General features: G+C 48.3%; 1 protein-coding gene across 1 annotated transcript in view; it reads left to right on the top strand.

Moving 5' to 3' along the window:
- The first annotated feature begins 15,773 nt into the window (after nucleotides 1–15,773).
- The window catches only part of CCDC78 (coiled-coil domain containing 78), a 68,323-nt gene continuing 57,782 nt past the window's right edge, over nucleotides 15,774–26,314 (top strand). Inside the window, exons 1-9 of the mRNA XM_039490972.1 lie at nucleotides 15,774–15,849; nucleotides 16,762–16,887; nucleotides 18,484–18,607; nucleotides 18,886–19,017; nucleotides 20,072–20,158; nucleotides 20,485–20,664; nucleotides 23,802–23,975; nucleotides 24,072–24,122; nucleotides 26,007–26,095. Coding sequence (XP_039346906.1) covers nucleotides 18,530–18,607; nucleotides 18,886–19,017; nucleotides 20,072–20,158; nucleotides 20,485–20,664; nucleotides 23,802–23,975; nucleotides 24,072–24,122; nucleotides 26,007–26,095 — 791 coding nt within the window. The 5' untranslated portion in view covers nucleotides 15,774–15,849; nucleotides 16,762–16,887; nucleotides 18,484–18,529. The remainder of the gene's footprint in view (nucleotides 15,850–16,761; nucleotides 16,888–18,483; nucleotides 18,608–18,885; nucleotides 19,018–20,071; nucleotides 20,159–20,484; nucleotides 20,665–23,801; nucleotides 23,976–24,071; nucleotides 24,123–26,006; nucleotides 26,096–26,314) is intronic.

The raw sequence follows: 26,314 nt of genomic DNA, 5'->3' as shown, positions 1-26,314 counted from the left end.
AGAACTTGAAGAATATGTCTGGCCTCCCTTAAATCCAAGAGAGAACGAACTCAAAACAAAGAACACAGACAAAGGCTTCCCTCCACAGAGATTTGAAATTAGCTTGCCCCTTGATTGGTCCTCTGGTCAGGTGTTCATCAGGTTACTGAGCTTGTTAACCCTTTACAGGTAAAAGAGACTTTAACCCTTAACTATCTGTTTATGACATACATGATATCTGTGTTTTCAGTGTTATGCCATTTTGAAGTGTCAGGAACATAAAGCAAAACAGAGAGCTCTAGTTGAACCAGAAGCATCCAGCTCAGCACAAATGTTAAAGCATTTATGAAGTAGTTTAGTAAAATTGTCTGCACTGGTGGTTATACTGTATAGGCTTGAGAATCTTGTTTCTCAGAGTATGTGTACAGTGCAAAAAAACAACAACCAAAAACCCACTGCAGCAAGTCTGAGAGCCTAGGCCAACTGATTTGTGTTTGCAAGGCTTACGCTAGGGGCTAAAAATATCATTGTAGACATTCCGACTCGGTCTGGAGTCTGAGCTCTGAGACACACCCTTCTCACCATGTTTCAGAGCTCAGGCTCCCACTCAAGCCCAAACAACTGCAATTTTTAACCCTGTTAGCATGAGTCCAAACCAGTCCACACAGGCTCTGAGACTTGCTGCCATGGGTATTTTTTTTGCAGTGTAGATATACCCTCAGAGGCTGAGGGTGCTGGTGCTTTTATGTGGATTGTGCAGCGATTGTAGGATGGAAGCAGAGTGTTAATCACTTGGGCCACGTCTGCACTACAGCCAGGTAAGTCGAACTAAGATACTTCGACTTCAGCTACGTGTAGCTGAAGTTGCGTATCTTAGATCGATTCCCCCCCCCACCCCGCCCAGTGTAGACCAGCCCTTTAATGTGTGAATCAAGGCTTCATATGCATTCCAGAACTGGTATCTGTGTAAGTGACTGTGGACTTGTCCACACTTAAAGTGCTACAGTGGCACAGCTGTGCTGCTGCAGCTGTGTCACTATAGCACTTCAGTGTAGACACTACCTATGTGCCAACAGGAGGGATTCTCCCATCGACATAGTAGGTAGTCCACCTCCCCAAGAGGCAGTAACTAGATCAATGGAAGAATTCTTCCATCATTCTAGTGCTGGCCACACAGGGACTTAGATTGGCTTATAATTACATTGTTCTGGGGGGTGGATTTTTCACACCCCTGAACACAGTAATTATGCCAACTTAATTTTCTAGTGTAGACCAGGCCTCTGATTATGCTCAGAGGTTATATTCTGGAATCAGGGAACTAGTCTTGGATTCTAATGCCATGTCTATACTACAGGCCCAACTGTTCTTGGCGGATGGGGGTGTGGGTCTCATTATTAGTTCACTGAAACACCCACTATCAGCTTCTGTATATCCCAGCACTGGTATGTGGATGTGGCTGTAGGTGTGAAGAGACTATGAATTCTTGTCACTGTTTTAATCCTCTTATGAAATCACTTCAGTGGTGTCGGTTGCTTTTGCAGAAGAATAAGCCATAATTGCATATTTCATTAGGTTCTCCTTCCCATAAGCCCCAGAATGGCTCTGCCACTTGGTCCCTTTCTATGTTCATGTATGAAATCCACAGTGAGGTGCTGAAGGATCTTCTCAAGCAACCTGGACCAGATGCCACTAATGTAGAGCTGGTATACTCTGCTCAAGATGGAGCCTACATCAAGGTATCCATCTCTCCCCTATCCCTCTCTTTTCTTCACTCCCTGTCTATTTGAGTCTAGGTTTGGACAGACATTGAGAACTTACTCAGACTTGTGGCTCTCTCAGAGCATTGCATTTTATCCACACATAAGAGACAGGTTATTTTCTAAACTCATGTGACCAATAGGAATAATAGAGATGATTAAAAGTATAACAAAACATGGGGATTAAGAACTTGCATTTCTTTAACTCTTGACAATCACTCATCAAGTTCTCCCAGCTTTAACCCTCATGGCCTGCACACCATCGTTATGGTCTCACATCTCAACTGCCATTCTGACTAAAGTATTATCTATGCTTGGGAATAATTCCAATTCAGCCACTGGTGGCCAGTAATTGTGTGGCCATGTAGACAAGAGCAAACCAGAGGTGGCACTGATTGAACTAATTAGGATTTATCTCACTTATATCCAGGGGTACACGTTGACTAGTTCAGTTGGTGGAAACTCCTTTATGTCTTGGTCTACATTTAGGAGGCAGAACCGGTGCTTCTTCATTGATGGCTGAGCTGGGGCCATTTCTGAGCGTGAATGAGGGCTGAGAAGGACTGGACAGGACTCCCTTTGAAGATCACCCAGTCAAATGGGTGGAGGGCCCTCACGTCTGCTGGGACATCATTTAATTTGGGCAAGCAAATGGCTTTTGGAAGAGCTAACTTCTTGCTTCAGAGTTTGGTCATGTTTCCACTCCTCGGCTCAGCTGGACAAAGATAGGTTTGGGAGGGTCTCTCCTAGCTATCAGCTGCAGCTTGAATAAGATTCAAGGACCAAGGTTTTTAAGGCCCGGCTTGACAAAGTCCTGGCTGGGATGATTTAGTTGGAGTTGGTCCTGCTTTGAGCAGGGGGCTGGACTAGATGACCTCCTGAGGTCTCTTCCAATCCTAATATTCTATGATTCTATGACATCCTATTGACAAGAGGATGGGACAGAGGTTGTGAGTATTGTAGAGATCAAGAAAGTAGATTGTTCAACAGTATCTATTACCTATCCTGGAGCATGGGGCTTGATTAAATTAGAGCATGGGGGTGTTTGTATATGGGTTTTGGTTTAGGCCCATCTCTAAATCAAATGATACATCAGAGGCTTAAAGTTTTGTATTGTTTTAGTGGAAACATATCCTAATGTACTTCTCCATCACTGTGCTAAGGATGCAGTGGGGCAGCTAACTAGAAAAGGTTAAGGGGTGATTTGATCACAGTCTGTAAATACCTACATAAGGAACAAATATTTTGATAATGGGTTCTTTAATCTAGCAGACGAAGAGGTATAACATGATCCAATGACTGGAAGTTGAAGCTAGACAAATTCAGACAGGAAATAAGGTATACATTTTTAGCAGTGAGGGTAATTAACCATTGGAACAATTTACCAACTGTCATGGATTCTCTATCACTAATAATTTTTAAATCAAGATTGGAAGTTTTTCCTAAAAGATCTGCTTTAGGAGTTATTTTGGGGAAGTTCTATGGCTTGTGTTATACAGGAGATCAGCCTAGATGATCACAGTAGTCCCTTCTGGCCTTGGAACCTATGACTCAATGGACTCAAGGCTTGCTGGGATGGGGAATGAAGAATTCAACTTCGTCTCCTAAATGTAAGGTCACCTCCCTCCCTGCCCAATAGTGGGAGAGAAATGTAATATCCCAGAAAGCAAGGGATACTGTCCCAGTCATATCGGCCTATCCTGGAGTGAGGACAGTCATGGGGGATGCCTTGTGGTGTTAGAACCATATGATTCTTGGGATTCCTGCCACATAATTTGGGTCGGATTTGGATCAGAGGACATGGGAGCCATGATTCTAGCCCATGAAGTTATTAGCACTGAAATACTAGCTGTGTCAGCCACTCATGCTCTCTTGGTTGTCAGGGGCTGTCCCATATGATGATGTCCTCAGCAGCAGAAGCCACCACAGCATTCCACCAGGGCTGAGCACACAGAACTGGGGCAGTGAGCAACTATGGACTGACTTCGAACCATTCCAGCATCATCACTCACTTTAACCTGCAGGTGGTGAGTGTGGACCTAGGGTTTCAGAGTTTGGGTTTTCACATCTGTGTCTTAATGCATTTTCTTATTTTTGTTTCTTTGTCCCTTATAAATTATGTTCAAATGTAGCCACCTGTAGCTGGGTGGTTACCCGCTCCTGCCCTTTGGGGCTTAAAACAGCCCAGGAGCAGGGGCGGCTCCAGGCACCAGCACGCCAAGCGTGTGCTTGGGGTGGCAAGCCACTGGGGGCGCTCTGCCGGTCGCCGCGAGGGAGGTCTGCCGAAGTCGCGGGACCAGCGGACCCTCCGCCGGCATGCTGCCAAAGGCAACCTGCCTGCCATGCTTGGGGCAGCAAAATGCCTAGAGCCGCCCCTGCCTACGAGAGGGCTGGGGCTGGGGCAAGAAGCCTGGGCTGATTGGGGGAAAGCAGGCTTAGCTGTGGTCATGTCCCAATCAGGCCCAGCTGGCTCCTATAAGAGGCAGTGAGCCAGGAGCCCAGTCAGTCTCTCTCTGCATTCAGAGAGAGAAGGGCCTGGCTGCAGGGAGCTAGAGACAGAGTACCTGAGTGGAGCAGGGCTGGGGAAAGGCTGAGGAGCTGGGGAGCTCCAGCCTGGAAAGCCCCAGGCTGTGGCCTAGCACAAGGCCAACAGGTACTGGGAGTTGCAGGGGGCAGCCCAGGGGTAGGCAAAGGCAGCAGGTCCATCAGCCTATGATGAGTGGCTGATACTGCAGTCTGCCACAGTGAACGGGGGGTAGATGGACACTGGGCAGTAGCCAAAACTGAGGCAAAGTGGGGATAGTGGGTTGGGGTTCCCCAGGGAGGGGAGACCCAGATTGGTGGGATACTGCCAGGGGGCAGCACCCCAGTTAAAAGGGCACCAGGGTCCAGGAGGGATACGGGGGGCCAAGAGGACAGGCGGATCACCAGCCTGCAGAGGGCGCTCCTGGCTGGAAAAAGAGCTAATTCCCAGGAGGCACCACCAGGAGGCGCCGCAGGGGTGAGTCTGCATGTCTACACCATCTTACCATTGTTAAGTGTTAACTAAGGAAGTGCTAGTACTTGACCTAGGAATTGTACTGGATCAGACCAATGGTTCATCTAATCCAGTATCCTGTGCCTGACAATGGCCAGTACCAGATACTTCACAAGAAGGTTCAAGAAACACATCTGAAAGCTTTGCTCTTTTCCATTCTTTCTGGCTCTTAAGCCTCCGTTTAGATTGTGAGCCAATCCTTTGTCTACCTAGCTTCTGGTAGCAGAGTCTTCAGAGTCAGTCAAGGACCCTGCTCTGGATGACTCTGGAGACTCTCAGATCCTGGTGCCTCTAACTAACTGCCTCAGTTCTTTCGTTCTGACTGATTTTTTCTGTGTCTCTTGCAGCATCTCCATAAATAGCCTAATCCAGTCAGATGCTGGCTGAAAATTGTGGATCTTCCTGGAGCAGAGAACCTCACTGAGAACCTGTGGGGTGGGAGTTTGAGAGAAGCCTCTGTTGAAGAAGTCCTTATTGGCTTTCTACTGGGTTGTCAATCAGCTGGCATGTTACCCATCTCCAAACTGAATGATCAACTACAGGTGAATGTTGTCTTAGTGGCCACTTTTCTGCATTCAGGGTCAGTGTATGATCTCTGTCACACTTGTGTAAACCCCAAGTAACTCCATCCTAGTCAATGGATTTACACTGTTGTGACTGAGCTCAGACTCTGGCTCACAGTGTATAAGCTGCCAGGGGTGGCTCTAGGATCCCTCTGAGGAGAGGTACGCTAAGTGCTGCAGTAGGGGGACTGCGCTGGTGAGTATCTGAGTGTCTGTTGGGGGGGCAGTTAGGCAGTGTGCTTGATTGTTTGATTGCTTGTTTGACCAGTTTGATTTGGGAGTGCTTTGTTCCAGCTGGGCCTGACTGTTATAAAAAGGCAGTCAGCTGCGAACCAGCTGAGCAGCGAACAGCAGAGAGGCAAACAGAAGGAGTTCACCTGGAGAGAGCTCTCAGAAGGAAGAGACGCTGGATGCTGAGCGATCTGCAGTTGTGACCTGCACAGGATGCGCCATGTTTGTCTTCCTTCCACAGGATAGAAGCGACTTTGTCTGTACAAAGTGCAAGCTGATCTCCATCTTGGAAGAGAAGATTCAAGGTCTGGAGAAACAGATATCATCCCTGCGTTCCATAAAAGAAAATGAGGATTTCCTGGATAGACGTCAGGATCAGCTTCAGCGGGCACAATGTTCTGAAGATTCAGAGCAGGCTACGCAGCGGGGACAGAAGGCCAGTGAGGATAATTGGCGGCATGTAACTTCCAGAAGAGGAAAGAGTACCAGAAATGTCCATGTACCAGTAACACAGATGCAGGTAAGCAACCGTTTTCATGTTCTCTCCGCAGGTACTAGTGCAGAGAGTGGAGTGGATGATACATCTGAGGGAACAGAGCAGAAGGAGACTCCACTGATTGGAAGGCATGAGATGCACTGTCCTAGGGATGGGAGTTCCACGACCACCACTCTCAAGAAGAGGAGGAGGAGGGTGGTAGTGGTCGGGGACTCTCTCCTCAGGGGGACTGAGTCATCTATCTGCTACCCTGACCGGGAAAACCGAGAGGTGTGCTGCTTGCCAGGGGCTAGGATTCACGATGTGACGGAGAGACTGCCGAGACTCATCAAGCCCTCGGATCGCTACCCCTTCCTGCTTCTCCACGTGGGCACCAATGATACTGCCAAGAATGACCTTGAGCGTATCACTGCAGACTACGTGGCTCTGGGAAGAAGGATAAAGGAGTTTGAGGCGCAAGTGGTGTTCTCGTCTATCCTCCCTGTGGCAGGAAAAGGCCAGGGTAGAGACCGTTGAATTGTGGAAATCAACGAATGGCTACGCAGATGGTGTCGGAGAGAAGGGTTTGGATTCTTTGACAATGGGATGGTCTTCCAAGAAGAAGGATTGCTAGGCAGAGACGGGCTCCACCTCACGAAGAGAGGGAAGAGCATCTTTGCAAGCAGGCTGGCTAACGTAGTGAGGAGGGCTTTAAACTAGGTTCACCGGGGGAAGGAGACCAAAGCCCTGAGGTAAGTGGGATACCGGGAGGAAGCACAAGCAGGAGACTGCAAGAAGGGAGGACTCCTGTCTCAGACCGAGAAAGCGGGACAATCAGCGAGTTATCTTAAGTGCCTATACACAAATGCAAGAAGCCTGGGGAACAAGCAGGGAGAACTAGAAGTCCTGGCACAGTCAGGGAATTATGATGTAATTGGAATAACAGAGACTTGGTGGGATAACTCACATGATTGGAGTACTGTCATGGATGGATATAAACTGTTCAGGAAGGACAGGCAGGGCAGAAAAGGTGGGGGAGTTGCGTTGTATGTAAGTGAGCAATATGACTGCTCAGAGCTCCAGTATGAAACTGCAGAAAAACCTGAGTGTCTCTGGATTAAATTTAGAAGTATGAACAACAAGGTGTGATAAACTCAGGACAGACAGTTGCCGGGGGGGGGGGGGAGGAGTCAGTCCCAGAGGGTTAAAAGGCCCTCCTCCTTATCAACTGAGAGGCAACTACAGGTCAAGCAGGTTCAGCTGAGAAAGGGTTACCAAGGTAGCAAATTAGAATCAGCTGAGGGGAGCTACCTGAGGGTAATTAGGATCAGCTGGTTACAACTTGGAGCTGCCTGAGACCTTTTTAAACCCCTTCCTGGGAGGAAGGAAGGGGGGGGGCGAAAGCAGAGAGAGAAGGAGCCTGGCTACCAGGAGTATTGGAGCAGCAAGCCTTCCCAGGCAGAGCGGCAGGACGCTGTCCTACAAGGCAGGGTAAAAATACTTTAATTAAGAATGGTGAGAAGACAGGGGACAGACTTCCCCTGAGTCCTAAGGGGGACTGCATTACCCTAGCCGGTCTCACCAGAGCTAAAAACAGCAGAGGCTGGGGAGACTGAGACGGGACTTTGCCACACGTGGTGTCAGGAGTGGGATTGAGTGAGACTTTGCGGCAAACCGTCTCGGGGCAGGGTAAAAGCACCCCCCCCCAAAAAAATGGAAGATGTAGTGAAGGCATTGGTGCAGGCCACTGCGGCCCAGCAAGAAGCTACCAGGGTGCAGATGGCTGCCCAGCAGGAGGCGGTACGAATGCAGCAGGAGACAAATCAACTCCTGATGAGCCAAGCGGCTCAGGATCGAGCCACCTTGCATGAGGTTGTGAACCAGCTAAAGGCCCTGACCACCCTAACGCACGGCCCCCATGGGACTCGGCCCCTGCACGCCAGCCGCTACTTACAGAAGATGACAGTGGATGATGACGTGGAGGCGTATCTCCTTGCGTTTGAGAGGACGGCCCGGCGGGAGGCCTGGCCCCAAGACCAGTGGGCCAGTATCCTGGCACCTTTTCTGTGTGGGGAGGCACAGAAAGCGTATTTTGATATGGCAACAGAAGCAGCTTCCGATTACTCCCAGCTAAAGGCGGAGATCCTGGCAAGGTCTGGCGTGACGACAGCTATAAGGGCGCAGAGGTTCCACGAGTGGAAATACCGAGCCAACAAAGCCCCGAGGTCCCAGCTGTTTGACCTGATCCATCTGGCCCGGAAATGGCTGTGCCCCGAGACCCGCCGGCCGGAGGAAGTCGTGGAAACCATAGTTGTGGACAGGTACATGAGAGGGCTACCGCCGGACATACGAGGATGGGTCAGTCAAAATGATCCCTCCTCCTTTGATGAGCTAGTTGCCCTTGTAGAGAGACATCTAGCAGCACAGGAACTCTCTCGGACCATTGGGGAAGGGAGGCGCCAGGATAGGAGGCAAGGTTATGTACCAAGGGCCCGAGTTGCCATAGCTCCAGGCCGAACTATGGCAGGGAAGAAGGAGAACGACGAGCAGCCAAAGTACTCGGAGGGACCTGGGGACTGGGAGAGAAAGACTCGGGGGGTAAGGCCCCACAGCCCAAAAATTAAGGGGCTGCCCCGAGGAGGGTACCGATGCTATGCATGTGGAGAGATAGGGCATATAGCTGCCCAATGCCCAAACCTAGAGGAGCCCATGCAATGCGACCTGGGAAATCTAGAAGAGTCATGTGACCTGATAAGCCTAGTAGGAGTAGCGATGGTCCCTCATAGATATACTAGGCAAGTCAAAATGAATGGTATAAAGACCACCGCGTTAGTAGACTCAGGAAGTGCAGTCACGCTGGTCTCGGGAAAGCTGGTCGGGTATGATCAACTATCCCGGGCCAAGCGCACAGGGATATCCTGTGTCCATGGGGATGTAAATTACTATCCGACCATCCGAGTGAAAATAGAGGTCCAAGGAAACCCCACTAAGGTGATGGCGGGGGTGGTCCCAAAACTCCCCTACCCAGTTCTCATAGGACGAGATTTCCCAGGGTTTGGCAGTCTACTTCCTGGAGAGGAGTCAGAAGAAGATAACACTCCAGAGAGCAATGGGGTGGCCTCAATAGCTAGCAACCCCCCAGCCTTCCAAGAATTTGCCCAGGACTTATTCTCGCCCCCTGGGAAAACCAGGAAGACTCGGCGAGAAAGGAGGGCAGATAAGAGGAGGGGAACGAGCATCTTGGCCCAGAATCAGAAGCCTATACTCGTAGGGGAGAGAGTTGGCCCAACGGACGAGGGGACTAGGCAGGAGGTTGGGGAGCCAGTAGCCGGGCCCAGTTCCCCAGGGACCTCCCTTGAAGAAGAGGGGGAGATAGAACCCTCTGAGTTTGGGCAACTTGGAACTTCACTAGAGAATTTTGGACAGGATCAGGCCAATGATCCAGTATACCAGAACATTCGCAAAGAAGTAGTGGAGGTGAATGGGGTCCCTGTGGAAGGGAGAGCCAAGGGCCCAGGGCCGTATTATATGATCAAGAAGGATCTGCTGTACCGTGTTGTCCGCATCCAAGAGCAAGTCGTGGAACAGCTCCTAGTACCACAGAAACATCAGAGGGGCGTGATGGAGCTAGCTCACAGCCATTTGTTCGGGGGACATCTAGGGGTAGATAAAACCCTGGACCGAATTCTACAGAGGTTTTTTTGGCCTGGAATATATGCAGCGGTCCGACGATATTGTGCCTCCTGTCCAGAATGCCAGTTACACGGGCCCCGACCCCGCTTAAGGGCACCTTTGGTACCTCTCCCGATTATTGAAGTCCCCTTTGAGCGGATAGCTATGGACCTAGTAGGGCCGTTAGAAAGATCAGCCCGGGGCCATCAGCACATACTGGTGGTGCTAGATTACGCCACCCGATACCCCGAGGCCATTCCCCTACGGAACACTACGTCCAAGACCATAGCTAAAGAATTAATCCAAATTTTCGCTAGAGTGGGAATACCCAAAGAGATCCTGACAGATCAAGGAACTCCCTTTGTGTCTAAATTAATGAAGGATCTATGTGCAATGCTCCACATAAGGACCCTAAGGACATCAGTCTATCATCCGCAGACCGATGGCCTCGTCGAGCGTTTTAATAGGACGTTGAAGAACATGATACGGAAGGTGGTGAGCCGGGATGGGAGGAACTGGGACACCCTGCTACCGTACCTAATGTTTGCGATCAGGGAGGTGCCTCAGACTTCGACTGGGTTTTCCCCGTTCGAACTGTTATATGGTCGCCACCCCCGCGGCATACTGGACATTGCCAAAGAAAGTTGGGAAGAACAGCCGAACCCAGGGAGAAACGTCATCGAGCATGTGTTGCAGATGAAAGACAGGATAGCCCAAGTCACTCCCATAGTGCGGGAACACATGGAGAGAGCACAAGGGGCCCAACAAACATATTACAATCGCCAGGCGACGACCTGAAAATTCCAGGTGGGAGATCGGGTGATGGTACTCGTACCCACAGCAGAGAGCAAGCTCCTGGCCAGATGGCAGGGGCCGTACGAGATAATAGAAGCCGTTGGAGAGGTCGATTACAAAGTCCGACAGCCCGGATGCCGGAAGCTGGAACAAATCTATCATGTGAACCTGTTGAAACCTTGGCAAGACAGAGAAGCGCATGTGGTCACTATAGGGTCACCCCCTCCCGAGAGCAACCTGCCTGGCCAAGTGGGAATATCCCCAGAATTGACCTCTGACCAACGAGCGGAGGTGATCCACATGATTGAACGCAACCAGGACGTGTTCTCAGAAAAGCCAGGCCGGACTACTGAGGTTCACCATCACATCCTCACAGAGCCGGGAGTGAAGGTGAATGTAAAGCCATACCGGATCCCGGAGGCGAAAAGAGAAGAGATCAAGTCAGAAGTCAGGAAAATGTTGAAGCTAGGGGTCATTGAAGAGTCTCATAGCCAATGGTCAAGCCCAGTGGTCCTAGTACCTAAGCCGGATGGCAGTATGAGGTTTTGCAATGACTTCCGGAAACTGAATGAGGTGTCCCAATTTGATGCGTACCCTATACCCTGGATAGATGAGCTAATTGACCGACTGGGGAAAGCACGATTTTTGTCCACCCTTGACCTGACTAAGGGTTATTGGCAAATTCCCTTGGCCAGGGCCGACAAAGAGAAGACGGCCTTTTCAACTCCAGAGGGACTGTATCAATACACTGTCCTCCCGTTCGGTTTACATGGGGCTCCTGCCACCTTCCAACGACTCATGGACAAACTGTTACGCCCACATGGCAGGTATGCGGCCGCCTATCTTGATGACGTCATTATCCATAGTCCGGATTGGGAGACGCACTTGGGGAAGGTGGAAGCAGTCCTGGACACCTTGAGGAAGGCAGGGCTGACTGCAAATCCCTCCAAATGCGCAATTGGGCTAGCAGAAGCCAAATACCTTGGATATATAGTGGGGAGAGGTGTGGTAAAGCCCCAACTCAACAAGTTAGAGGCAATACAGAATTGGCCCCGACCTGTCCAGAAGAAACAGGTCAGAGCATTCTTGGGGCTGGTGGGGTACTACAGGCGGTTCATCCCCCACTTCGCCACCAGGGCATGCCCGCTAACTGACCTAACGAAAGCCCGTGGCCCAGATATAGTGAAATGGTCTAGCGCGGCTGAGGAGGCATTTGCAGATCTGCGGACCGCGCTCTGCACTGACCCAGTGCTGGTAGCTCCAGACTGGGAGAAGGAGTTTATCTTGCAAACGGATGCCTCAGAAGTTGGGTTGGGAGCGGTGCTTTCACAACTGGTTGGAGCGGAAGACCACCCCGTCCTGTTCCTCAGTAGGAAACTCCTGCCCAGGGAACGGAAATATGCCATAGTTGAAAAGGAATGCCTGGCCGTAAAGTGGGCCATTGAAAGTCTTCGCTATTACCTACTCGGACGGAAGTTTACCCTTGTCACGGACCATGCTCCCCTGAAGTGGATGCACCAAAACAAAGAGAAAAATGCGAGAGTGCCCAGGTGGTTCCTGTCGCTACAACCCTTCCACTTCAGAGTATAACATAGGTCTGGAATCAAGCATGGCAACGCGGATGGCCTTTCAAGGGTACACTGTTTTGCCGACCCAAGTAGCCCAACCCTGTAGTGTTGAGCAGGGGGGGGGGGATGTGTGATAAACTCAGGACAGACAGTTGCCGGGAGGAGTCAGCCCCAGAGGGTTAAAAGGCCCTCCTCCTTATCAACTGAGAGGCAACTACAGGTCAAGCAGGTTCAGCTGAGAAAGGGTTACCAAGGTAGCAAATTAGAATCAGCTGAGGGGAGCTACCTGAGGGTAATTAGGATCAGCTGGTTACAACTTGGAGCTGCCTGAGACCTTTTTAAACCCCTTCCTGGGAGGAAGGAAGGGGGGGGGGCGAAAGCAGAGAGAGAAGGAGCCTGGCTACCAGGAGTATTGGAGCAGCAAGCCTTCCCAGGCAGAGCGGCAGGACGCTGTCCTACAAGGCAGGGTAAAAATACTTTAATTAAGACTGGTGAGAAGACAGGGGACAGACTTCCCCTGAGTCCTAAGGGGGACTGCATTACCCTAGCCGGTCTCACCAGAGCTAAAAACAGCAGAGGCTGGGGAGACTGAGACGGGACTTTGCCACAAAGGGTAATGTCGTGGTGGGAATCTGCTACAGACCACCGGACCAGGGGGATGAGGTGGATGAGGCTTTCTTCCAGCAACTAACAGAAGTTGCTAGATCACAGGCCCTGGTTCTCATGGGTGACTTTAATCACCCCGATATCTGCTGGGAGAGCAATACAGCAGTGCACAGACAATCTAGGAAGTTTCTGGATAGTGTAGGGGACAATTTCCTGGTGCAAGTGCTGAAGGAACCAACTAGGGGAAAAGCTCTTCTTGACCTGCTGCTCACAAACAGGGAAGAAATAGTAGAGGAAGCAATAGTGGATGGGAACCTGGGAGGCAGTGACCATGAGATGGTTGAGTTCAGGATCCTGACACAAGGAAAAAAGGAAAGCAGTAGAACAGAGACCCTGGACTTCAGAAAAGCAGACTTCGACTCCCTCAGGGAGCTGATGGGCAAGGTCCCCTGGGAGAATAACATGACGGGGAAAGGAGTCGAGGGAAACTGGCTGTATTTTCAAGAAACCTTATTGAGGTTGCAGGAACAAACCATCCCGATGTGTAGGAAGAAAAGTAAATATGGCAGGCGACCAGCTTGGCTTAACAGTGAAATCCTTGCTCGTCTTAAACACAAAAAAACAGTTTGCAAGAAGTGGAAGGTTGGACAAATAACCAGGGAGGAGTATAAAAGTATTGCTCAGGCATGCAGGAGTGAAATTAGGCAGGCCAAATCACACTTGGAGTTGCAGCTAGCTGGAGATGTTAGGAGTAACAAGAAGGGTTTCTTTAGGTATGTTAGCAACAGGAAGAAAGTCAAGGAAAGTGTGGGCCCCTTGCTGAATGAGGGAGGGAACCTAGTGACAGAGGATGTGGAGAAAGCTAGTGTACTAAATGCTTTTTTTGCCTCTGTCTTCACAGACAAGGTCAGCTCCCAGACAGCTGCACTCTGCAGCACGGTATGGGGAGGAGGTGACCAGCTCTCTGTGGGGAAAGAAGTAGTTCGGGGCTATTTAGGAAAGCTGGACGAGCACAAGTCCATGGGGCCGGATGCGCTGCATCCGAGGGTGCTAAAGGAGTTGGCCGATGAGATTGCAGAGCCATTGGCCATTATCTTTGAAAAATCATGGCGATCGGGGGAGGTCCCGGATGACTGGAAAAAGGCTAATGTAGTGCCCATCTTTAAAAAAGGGAAGAAGGAAGATCCAGGGAACTACAGGCCAGTCAGTCTCACCTCAGTCCCTGGAAAAATCATGGAACAGGTCCTCAAGGAATCAATCCTGAACCACTTAAAGGAGGGGAAAGTGATCAGGAACAGTCAGCATGGATTCACCAAGGGCAAGTCATGCCTGACTAACCTAATTGCCTTCTATGATGAGATAACCGGCTCTGTGGATGAGGGGAAAGCAGTGGATGTGCTATTTTTGGACTTTAGCAAAGCTTTTGATACAGTCTCCCACAGTATTCTTGCCAGCAAGTTAAAGAAGTATGGGCTGGATGAATGGACGGTAAGGTGGATAGAAAACTGGCTAGATGGTCGGGCTCAACAGGTAGTGATCAATGGTTCCATGTCTAGTTGGCAGCCGGTATCAAGTGGAGTGCCCCAAGGGTCGGTGCTGGGGCCGGTTTTGTTCAATATCTTCATTAACGATCTGGAGGATGGTGTGGACTGCACCCTTAGCAAGTTTGCAGATGACACTAAACTGGGAGGAGTGGTTGATACGCTGGAGGGTAGGGATAGGATATAGAGGGACCTAGACAAATTAGAGGATTGGGCCAAAAGAAATATGATGAGGTTCAACAAGGACAAGTGCAGAGTCCTGCACTTAGGATGGAAGAATCCCATGCACTGCTACAGACTAGGGACCAAATGGCTGGGCAGCAGTTCTGCAGAAAAGGACCTAGGGGTTACGGTGGATGAAAAGCTGAATATGAGTCAACAGTGTGCCCTTGTTGCCAAGAAGGCTAATGGCATTTTGGGTTGTATAAGTAGGGGCATTTCCAGCAGATCGAGGGATGTGATCATTCCCCTCTACTCAGCACTCGTGAGGCCTCATTTGGAGTACTGTGTCCAGTTTTGGGCCCCACACTACAAGAAGGATGTGGACAAATTGGAGAGAGTCCAGCGGAGGGCAACAAAAATGATTAGGGGGCTGGAGCACATGACTTATGAGGAGAGGCTGAGGGAACTGGGATTGTTTAGCCTGCAGAAGAGAAGAATGAGGGGGGATTTGATAGCTGCTTTCAACTACCTGAAAGGGGGTTCCAAAGAGGATGGATCTAGACTGTTCTCAGTGGTAGAAGATGACAGAACAAGGAGTAATGGTCTCAAGTTGCAGAGGGGGAGGTTTAGGTTGGACATTAGGAAAAAACTTTTTCACTAGTAGGGTGGTGAAGAACTGGAATGGGTTACCTAGGGAGGTAGTGGAATCTCCTTCCTTAGAGGTTTTTAAGGCCAGGCTTGACAAAGCCCTGGCTGGGATGATTTAATTGGGTTTGGTCCTGCTTTGAGCAGGGGTTGGTCTAGATGACCTCCTGAGGTCCCTTCCAACCCTGAGATTCTATGATTCTATGATTTTGCCGCCCCAAGCACGGCGGCATGCCACAGGGCGCGTTCTGCCGGTCGCCGGTCCCACAGCTCCGGTCGACCTCCCGCAGGCGTGCCTGCGGAGGGTCCACTGGAGCCACGGGACCAGCGGACCCTCCACAGGCATGCCACCGAAGGCACCCTGCCTGCCACCTTCCCGGCGACCGGCAGAGCGCCACCTGCGGCTTGCCGCCCCAAGCATGCGCTTGACATGCTGGGGCCTGGAGCCGCCCCTGTAAGCTGCACCGTGCAGGCCTTTCCTATTATACGGTCTGCATTAATGGAATGCCCTGTATTCGTTAAAAGGGCTGCACAAGCAGAATGAGAGATGGCATACAAGCAGTTTAAGTAAAAATTCTGGACTGCCTGATGGCCTAGTGAGTAAAATATTGTACTGTCTTGTAAAAGGCCTGAACTGGGGAGCAATATATTGTCTGTTCCTTGAGCAGGCTGAAACTAGGGGTGTTGTGAAGATAACGCTTAAGAGAGGGCGTAGGTGAGATGGGCAACCTCACTCAGGCCAGCTCAAACGTATGCTGCTGGAGCGTAGCCAGGAAGACTTCAGACAACGCATGCAGGAAGCATCTGATTGAAATCGGGTAAGAGAGATTAAATAGTCCAAAGCGTAAGACAGGTGTCCCATTCAGCCAAACTGGCTGTTTCCATAGACTGGGGTTCTCAAAGGAACCCCAGGGAGTTAAGCACTAGAGCTGGGTGGGAAATGGTTTCCCCATCTCAGGAAATTTTTTGAGATTTTGAAAAATTTTCCCATTCTAAATGAGGGTGAAAACTTGAAATTTCAAACATATTTTTGCAAACTGAAAGTCCAAAAAGTGTTTTGGTTCAGGTCTGTTGAAATGTTTCCATTCAATTTTAGACCTTTTTGACATTTTAAATTTTTTTTTACTAGAATTAATTTCAATTTCAAAACACAAATCTATTTCAAACCAAGAAACCTGAATTTTTCATTTTGAATATGTCAAAACATCCTGTTTTGACAATTTTGAAACTTTTTTTTCCAATTTTTTCCCAAATAGGACATTTTGTTGAAATGGACACGTTCCCATAAATGGTTTCGATTTTGACAAATTGGTATTTTTTCACAAAAATATGCAGAGTCAAAAAATTCCCAACCAGCTGTTAGGCACTCAACTCCCATTAAAGTTCAGTAGGATTTGAGATTCAGATATCCAATTCCTGGAGGTATCTTTGAAAATCCTAACCTTTATCACTAGCCCTGGTGTCTGAGGTTCTGCCTGACACACACCCATGCTGGGGGTAGCAAAGTGAAGGATTCCCTATGCTCTGATGCCTGGTGATATAGGCTACTAGAAAGAGACAAAGGAACAAAATAATTTAAGTTTTCACAAGTTGATGATCTTGGCTCTGGAGGTGAGATTGGATATTGCCATCTGACTGCCTTTAGTTGGCACTAGATGAGACTTTACAGTTCATTTCAGAAATGGCAGGGAATAGATTCCAATGTCAGTTTTATTTTACTTTCCCCACAGTGATTCCAAGTTGACGCAGTTGCTGGAAGAAGCCCTGGCAAGACCAGGGTTATTTTCTGCCTATCTCCAACCTTGGATTCTCGGCATCTGGCGGCTGTGCTGAAGACCTGTATAGCTCTCTCGCAAGTTAAGAACTTCCCTGTTTTAAATGACTACTTTGTAGAGGTACAGTATAGGTCCCAAACCCCTAGATTCTGGCCTCAGCTGGATCTTTTCTGGGAGGAATCTAGACATTTAATAGGGCTGGGTTGCTGAACACTGAATATTAATGGCAGCTTAAACAGCAACATCTATGTCAATATAATGGTTGGGTTCATAGTGCATTGTTTGTTGAATTAAAAACAGGGCTGGCTTAATGGGTCACTAAAAGATACAAACCTGTGTTCAACTGCATGATTCATATCTAAATTCAACTAAATCCAACCAGCCAAACTAAATTCAACCAGTGGATGTTTGAGTTTGGTGATGTGGTGCTTGCATCCTCATGTTGTGATGATGCCCTAGGAAATTTTGCACTGTGGGAGACCAGAGCACAGAAAAGATGAGAAGGTTGGCTACTTTCCCCCTGCTGTGCTTTCTCTCCTGCCACTTCTGCCCCATCCCAAAAACCTCAGTCCTGCTTGGTGGCTACTGCCATGTGATCATAGATATTTTGAATTTTCTGAATTTAGCAGGTAAACTCAAACCTGAACCCAACATCTTTTGATATTGCCCAGTGTTAGTGTTCTCAGACCATCAGGGGCTGGGAACATTGGAGATGATGCTCTGTCCTGAGCGTAGAGGCAAAACTCTTTCCACCCCCAGCGGCTAGTTATAGAATAGCATTTCAACCTCCAAAGATTTTTTTTTCCATTCCAGACACAGGATAAGTATACTCCATCTATGGGGAGAGGGTGCTTTATAAATAAGGGGATGGGTGAAAACCCTTAATTCCCCCTCAGAATAAATATTTTGACTCCCTCCTTCGGTGTAATGAGAGTCCACTTGGCATATGCCTGGCAATCAGTAAGTGGCACATCAGAAAATGGCAGTCCCAGTTTTGTGTGGTTTCAGTTTAGCCTCATTTCTCCAGATCAGAGAGATCTCAGTACAGAATAACTTCTTTGTGTTCCACTGGTTCTGGAAAGGTGCAGGCAGAGTTCCTCTTTACACTGAATTCATCCCAGGTTCTACATTTCAGGAATGTCATCCTTCTAGGATATGTCTGTGAGTGAAACCACTTCCTGAGACTGAAGCAGACCAACCCATGTCTCTGTTGCATGTATAGATTGCTGTCTTATTGCAGTATCCTGCCCAGGAGGGTTACAATGATCTGACTAAGAACATTTAGTTATTTAAAAGTATATGATCAGATAGGAAGAATATGGGAAAAATACAATAAAGATACAAGTGAGATGTTTACTGAGACCCTTATACAACAAAGAGGGAGACCTGCTGAGCTTTCCTTTGAAACCTCTAGTATATGCCATGGGAGCAATCAGGATACCAGACTGGATGTGTCATTAGTTGCTTCCTCTTTGGCAGTTCCTAGGAGCAGGTGTAGTCATTTGTTCCACCTCATAAACAAAATGAAAACCACACCCTCTAGCAACCTGAGTTTATAGCAACCCTGTGTATGCTATCCATAGAGGAAAGACCTATTGGCAGATAAAGATTTTTGTCACCAAAATCCCATCTTAGAATCATAGAATCATAGAATCTGGTTCTTTCTTTGATCCTCAGTCATTGGGCAAGGATCCTGGCCCTTCAGCACCAACTGTATGAACACATGGATCTTAGGAGTGCCATGGAGAGTGAGAGCATAAGCATCCTCCGAGAACAGGTCCAGTGCCTCACCAATGAAAATGTAAGTGTGAAATGCAAATTTTGTCTTCAGTGCCTTTCCTGCATACCGAGTCAGGTATTTTGAAAACTTGATCCTAATCGCAGGATGAAAATGGCAACTGACAACCCCCTTTCCAATCTGTTAAAGCTACTATATGCAGAAAGCTGTGTTTTCTCATCATGTAAGTGGTTTGTTCTTCCCTTCCCGCAACCTGCCTATCTGTGCAGTGCTGTGCATGGGGGAGAAGATCTTGTCTCTGCTCAGCATAGGGAGTCACTGGAGTTGTTTTGTGTACCCAGGTGCAGCTGCAGGATAGGAACGAAAGACTGTACACAAAGCTTGGAGAACTGCAGGAGAAGATGGGGAAGCTGGCTGGTTCCAAAACGGACTTGTCATCCAGATTGGTTTTCAGTGAGGAGGAGAAACTTAAGGTAATGCATGCACCTTGGGAGCTGGAGATACTTGAGCTGTTGAACCCCACTGAGCCCAGAAATATATGGGTATGTAGAATCCTTGGGAAATGTAAAGATATTCTCCCTGAAGGTCTATTAAAAACATGTGCACTCCCCAACAGCCAGGGCTACTCTACTTATTCCTTCTAGTTACTTCTGCTGGGGAAGTATAGGACTGGTGCACTATGTCAGCTTCCAGATAGCCACTATCCCACATCACTTCCTTCTGGAAAAGGCTGAGATGTCTCAGAACGTGATCACGTAATTTCAGAGTTTTAACTTGCCCTTTATACTCCTCCTCTTTGGGGTTATAAGGGAATCCAGTCTTGGGTGTCTCCACAGTTCTCAGCTGATGTCTCAGCATCAGCATATTTTAATATTAAGGTGCAAAACTTCTCAGCTTTACCTATGGAGCCGTGGTCAGTGCCTCCATAATAAGCTGGTGCTCAGATCACAAGAGGCAGGTCTGCTTGCAGATCTCTTTTGTGCTTATATTTTTGGTCTAGACCTGTTGGCATAATCAGTAACACTGAAGTGTTGGCCTCAATGGCAGTCCCTGAACTTCAACTGAGGCTCCAGACCACTCCTGGAGGCTTGCCTGCTTTCTCTTGGCCAAATCCTTAGTCCCAATTCAGTCACTGTTCAGTCAGAACTCCCATTGTCTTCAGTGGGACATTTATCTGAATGAGGACTGAATAAAGACTGTAGGATTTGGCCCATAGATTGGAAACATAAATGCGAGGGCTTCTCTTTTTCATAAACCTTGTCAGGCTGGCTAGTCTGGCATTACCCTGGCAAACTGGAACAGGCATATACCACCTTCGCAGTGAAGGAGGAGCCAGAGTCTCTTGAACGGATTCTACAGGGTAAAAAATCTCTGATTTCAAAAGTAACTTTTTGAAAAAATCTTACCTCTCATTGTCCCTGAAACCCCACTTATGTCCTGTAAGCCCTAATTTCAGGAAACTGGAATTTCCTGTTGTGGATTTCTGTACCCGAGATTACAGTGCAGTCTCATTTGTGTCTCTCATAGATTTCTAAGGACCTCATTGATCTCCAGATAGAGACAAACAAAATGAGAGAGCAGTATGAGGCAGAGAACTTTGAACTGAAAAATATGGTATGTGGCACTATAATACTGCATTACATTCTTATGCATTAGCCCATCTCTGCTGCTCTTCATACTCATCCTCTGTCAGATACACTGACTCTAGGGCTAGAATCTAGAATCTTTGGTGTGCACTTAATACCCACAGTTTGTCCCTGACTCTTGCTAGAGCTGTCATTCTCCCTTCACTTGCATGAGCATTGAAATGCACTCCCAAACTTGTCACTTGTGCGCTAAGCCTGATGAGAACCTGTTTTGCCAAGTGAAAACCTAGGAATGTTACACTGCCCCACTCAGTTCCTGTTGTAGAGTCTAATTGTGCCTCCTGCACACTGTAGATCCTGACCCTGGAGAACCGTATTATGGAGTTGGAGCTCCATGATGAGAAGGTCACTGGGGAGCATGATGCCCTACAGGAACGCCTGCACACTGTGGAGACCAATCGCAAGGAGCTGGCTGATGAGTACATCATTCTGAAAAGCAATTATATGGCCCTGGGCAAAGAACATGAACAGGAGGTGAGTGAGACCTGCTAACCTGCTGAGTTTTCCTCACAATGCAGGCTTTGCTCTCACCGATGCTGCCCTCCTCCTCCTCTATGAACATGCCTGCCTGCTGCCTCTTCAATTTCTACTTTGCTGTTGCTGGAGAACATCCTCCTGTAGGGCCTGGGAAAGAGCATGAATGTGAGCTCCTCGCAGAGCAGCCTTATTTGTTAGTGCATGATCCAGGATGTGTAATGGACCATAAACAAAACAGTGAAACTGTAGTGGAACTACACATAAAATATTGTCAGAATAAACATACTGAACAAATGGAGAGGGGTTTTTTAGGGTACTTTCTTTTACTAATCTTAGTTTCTTTTACCCATGGGAGGTATGCAATTTTCAGGTGGAAATGTGATTTTCAAGTTGACATGTCCCTTTAAAATTTAAATTATAGTTTTAATGGTATAGTAATAATACTTAGTATACTCAGCCAATGATCTAAGAGCACTTTACAGAAGTAGGTAAGTGCCAATAGGCCCATTTTACAGTTATGGAAATAGAAGCACAGAGATTAAGTGATTTGCCCAAAGTCACACAACAAGTCAGTGGCAGAGTCAGGATTAGAAATCTAGGGTGAAATCCTGGTTTCATTGAAGTCAATGGGGCCAAGATTTCACCAGTAGTCTCTTGACTTCCTGTCTCCTGCTTTAACCACTGGACTCACTGCTGGAAGCAAGTGATTTTGAATTAGCTAGTTGGGACTAGTCACAATGTGTGGCTTTTGCTCATTATTTTTTTCAGTACAGATTTTTCAAAAGGAGCCTCAGGTTCAAAACCCACAGTGGTCTTCTCAGGACACAATGAGTCTCCAACACTCATTTAATTACGAGCTGTCTGTGAACTTGCCAGTGTGTTGCCATGGCTGCTTGGCCCAAAACCATCTCTGTGAGCTCATTCGTGAGCTCTTGTAAATAATAGGGAGAGTCTCCAAAGCATTATGAAAACAATTCTGTGTTTCTATTCACAAATTGCTCTGTGTCTGTCCAAGGGAAATGAGATTGGCTGGATTGGTCTTTTTAGCCATACGGCCCTTTTGGAGAAGTCCATCCTCTAAGATGTCAGTCTGTCATTTTTGAGGCTGTTAGCAAATTTATTGTAAATCCTCTTTCAAGTCAGTTAATCTGTGGTAAAGAGAACGGGGATGTTGTTACGATGAACGTCTTATTTCATACTTTACATTTCAAACCCTTTACCTCTTTTTCCTTCTTTTCTTTGTCTTTAACAAAAGGTGAAAAGGATTTTTAATGGTGTGTTTTGCCATAGTTCTAAGCAGGCTGAGGTCTTTGTATACCAAACCCAGATCTTGTTTAACACCATTTAATGTTGGACAGTGACTGCGTTAACACCTTTGGCCCATATATTCCATCTAAATCAATACAACACTTCTTCTGATTTACTGGAGGGTGCTGTGGGGTTCTTCAGGGACATTGGGAGGTTGTGCAACTTCCTCAAAATAGCCCTTTGCAAATCTTGGTCCTATCTCCCTGTAGCTATCCACATAAAGCAAGATCTCATGTAGCCTTTCTTTTCCATGGGAGTTCCTGTCAGCTTTTACAGCTGTATCTCTCTTTTCTCCTCCCGTCACTGCCTCAGCCCACCCTATGCTATCTTTTGATTACCCATTATTGAAATGGATGACTAAGGTTACCAAAGCGTCACATCCTCCAGGATTCAGTGAATTGGTAACAATTACTCAATCTTGTCCCCAGTCAAAAACCCCATCAGAGTTTTGTTATTTAATCCTCCCTTGAGACATGAATTCCCTCAATATTCACTCCAGATCCCCTGTAACTGGGTGTTGGTGTCACTAGGCATAAATCTAGGTAACTTGGGAGGATGGCTTTGGGCCTATGTGACCCAAAGTACCTTTATGTAAAGTGCTTTTGTTAGCCTTACTAAACTTTTGTAACCTCTTGTGTTATGTGCTGACTACTGGCAGCTGCAAGGCTGCTTGACACTAGATGTAGCCAATACTAAATAAGATAGGCAGAAAGCAGATGCTGTAATTAAAGTTATATGCATGAGAACGTAGCCCCCACGGTGGGAAAGTACAGATAACTGTTCACAGAAGAGGTACTAACAAGCTAAAGTGGTTTTTGCCAAGTATGATTTAACCTGTTTAGTGTAATAGCTATTGCAAAGTGTATTTGGTACATGGGAATAGACGGGAGGGGCAAGAAGGGGGGTAAAGGGGGATGAGGAGTGTGGGGGGAATGGAAATGCTTAGCTGAAATCATGTATAAAGAGAGAGAGCTGTTTGTATCGGTGTGCAGGATTTGAGATTGCTATGTCTCCCTTGCACCTTATTTGGGCTCAAATAAAGCTAGTTTTGCTTCTCCACCCTGGTGTGTTAATTAGTGCGGCGCACACCGGGCAACGAACCCCCACTGTTGCTGTCCTCGGCCCTCTGTGCCGGCAACATGAGCCTTTCTAGTTGAGATGCTTTTTATCCTTCCAAAATGTGTCAACTTCCTACTGGCACTGCATTGAATCCGAATGGCTAGGTGGTGCTGTGGGTTAATCTACTTCTGGAGGTCTGTGTTTAGCTATAATAAAGATAAAAAATGAAATGACTTGGGTGGCATCAGCCTAGTTCCTAGAGGATATCTGTCCATTTTTTGTAACACCATTCAATTTGGTCAGGAAAGGTCCAGGACTGGAATAGTAAGGGCCACTGCAGGTCAGGAGTGAGGGGCATTGGCAGAGCTGAGGGGGCGGGGGAGAGGATTAGCAGGAGGACCTGCAAGTCCTGAATGAGGTGCACTGGCAGAGCTGTGTGAGGGCTCCAGAACTGGAATAGCATGGATGCTGCAGGGGAGAATTGAGGGACATTGGCAGAGCTGTGTAAGGAAAAAAATCACACAGTAACATCTTTGCTCTCTCTAGCTGGTTCTAGTTAATGGTACCAGCCCTGCCTTTTCATGAGAATTAAATAGTTCGCCACCATATTCAGACAGGTGAGAGAAAATATCTGCTATCCAGAGGGATAAAAGTGAATGCTTTGTGTATATAAATAACTGCATGTGCATGATGAATAATACACACTGAGAGCTGGAGAGGGGAAAGCTTAAGAAATGAAACGGTTCCCATCTTGTTTTACTTTGCAGGTTGCTAAGAATGAAGAGCTGAGCATAGAGCTGCTAAACCTGGTCAACACCAGGAGCTCCCTTCCTCAGTCATGGAGTAACTACTCCCCGTCCCAAGCACTGGCCAATGAAACCTCGGCTGAGCTGGAAAGGGTGCGGGCTGTGGTCCAGCGCCTCTCTGCCCGGAAAGTGAAGGTATGGACTTGTCTGGCCTCCTAGGTAGTCTGATCTCCTTGCTTTCGCCAAGAGACCAGAATCTGACCACTGCCTTGTTCTGTTTTTTGAAATCAGCCGGAAGATATAGTTGCCTCAGAACACGAACGTCGAAAACTGGAGAGACATGTGAGTGTGGAACACTGCATGTGTATCTGAGCTGTGTACTTGTGATTATTTATTGTGTGGGGTTCATCCTCCCTGCTTACCCTTCCCACATGCAAAACATCTGTCAGACTGAATTTGGAGAATTGCCAAAACAGGGGTCTCAAACATGCAGCCCGCGAGGTTATCTTCTGCGGCCCGTGAGCTCCTCGTGATCTTCCCACCCTCCCCCAGCATTTACCTAGAGCAGCTCCGGCCCAACGCACACCGGGGGCAGGGTAGGCTCCCTGCCTGCTTGCCCTGCCCCCGCACCACTCCGGGAAGCGGACAGAATCTGGGGAAGGAGAGGAGCAGGGGTGTGTGTTGATGTTGCTTCGGGCACTGCCCTCAGCAGCTCCCATTGGCAGTTCCCTGTTCTTGGCTAATGGGAGATGCTGGGGGCGGTGCCTGAAGCAACAGCAACACACACTCCTGCTCCTCTCCTCCCCCATGTTCCAGCCGCTTCCTGGAGCGGCACGGGGGCAGGGAAGGCAGGCAGGGAGCCTGCCTGCCCCGATGTGCGCCAGGCCAGAGCCTGCACCCCGAACCCCTCCTGCAGTCGAACCCCCTGCCCTGAGCCCCCTGCCTCACCCCTCCTGCACCTCGACCCCCTGCCGCACCCTTCATCCCTCCTGCACCCCAGGCCCCTCCTGCACCCCCTGGGGGCAGGGAGGGAGCGGAGTTAGGGTGGGGATTTCAGGGAAGGGGCTGGAATGGGGGCAGGGAAGGGGTGGGAAGAGGAGGGGCAGGGACGGGACCTCATGGAAGGGGTGGAGTGGGGGCAGGGCTGAGGGCAGCAGAGGGGAGGTGTCAGTAATGCAGCCCTCGGGCCAATGTACTAGTCCTCATGTGGCCCTCATGGTCATTTTGAGTTTGAGACCCCCTGGCCTACACCTAGTTTTTTGAGTGCTGTATAGTTACGAAATGGCATGTACTCTCTCTTCAGGTTGTTTGTTAGAAAACTGGATCTGCATTGTTTTATACAGTGACTTCTGCAAGGAGAGGCTGCGACTGGAGCTTCCCCCAGCCATTTTCATTGGGCAGATATAGACAAGAGTTTTAAAGGAAGTGGGTTTGTGTTACCTGCTATGTGCATGTTCACCATAATCTCACAGAAGGGTTGGCGCAGTGGTAGCACCTCTGCACTGCTGTGCAGGAGACTTGGGCTCAAACCTCCATCCCATTCTCTTGCCCCCAGCACTGGGAGAGCTGCACAATCAATCCACATAGTATCCCACTGGGGAAAAAAGAGCACAGAAATCACTGAACTCAAGTGAGCTATGCCTGCTTACGCCAGCAATGTATTCTGCTGATGTCTCAAATTGCTAAACAATTAACTCTTTGGCTAGTTAAGGAAGTATTAGCCTTCATTCCTTGGCTGAATGGATGGTGTGAATGAGAGGGCTCTTGAGAGCTCTGCTAGGGACACAGATGGCCCCCTGGAGGTGGTGGTGATAAAGCAAGCCCAGAATGATGGGCTGGAATAGCCTCTTGCCTCAGTTGCATCATCATTTGTGTGATATTGACTAGTGCTTCAATACCCACCATTCAGTTTCTCATGGTAAACTGACCCTCCTATCCACAGCTCAGTGTGATTCCACTCTTAGTGTGATGATACCTATGCAACCAGGATAGATTTAACACAACCTTCCTATTGTATTAGCTGTATTGTAGTGTATTAGCTGCTCCCTATTCAGTCTGCCCTTTCCCCTGCATTTCACTTCGCCCCCGTTAGCACACATCTTCCCAGCGAGTGGCAATCCGTTAAGTAACTGGTAATTTTTTCTCATTCTCGGTGAGCTTTCTCTGCAGTTCCGTCATTCTCTTTGCAGGATGCCTTTCATCTTCCCATTTGTTCTTGTCTTTTAGTTGCTTGGAAACCAGGATCACATAAAAACTGAGACTGAAAAGATGAAGCAAACATACAACTCTCAGCAACAGAAGCTGGAACAGAGAGTGTGAGTGTTTGAGGCCATCCCACCCCCTAGTACAGTTGTCTGCCTGGCCCTGCGCACTGGAATATCTCAGCCTCACCAACATGAACAAATTGAATAGCATCCCCATTTTACAGCTAGAGACCTGAAGCACAGAGATAACGCCTAGGAGTCTCAAGGGGCCCTGTGGCTTCTAGGTGCTTGTCTCCTATTGAAGTGGGATTTGGGTCCCTAAATCCCTGA

Source organism: Mauremys reevesii, linkage group 10, assembly GCF_016161935.1.
Source record: "Mauremys reevesii isolate NIE-2019 linkage group 10, ASM1616193v1, whole genome shotgun sequence".
In the NCBI taxonomy this organism is placed as follows: Eukaryota; Metazoa; Chordata; order Testudines; family Geoemydidae; genus Mauremys; species Mauremys reevesii.
The sequence above is the reverse complement of the archived record's forward strand: the minus strand, read 5'-3'. Positions and strand labels throughout refer to the sequence as shown.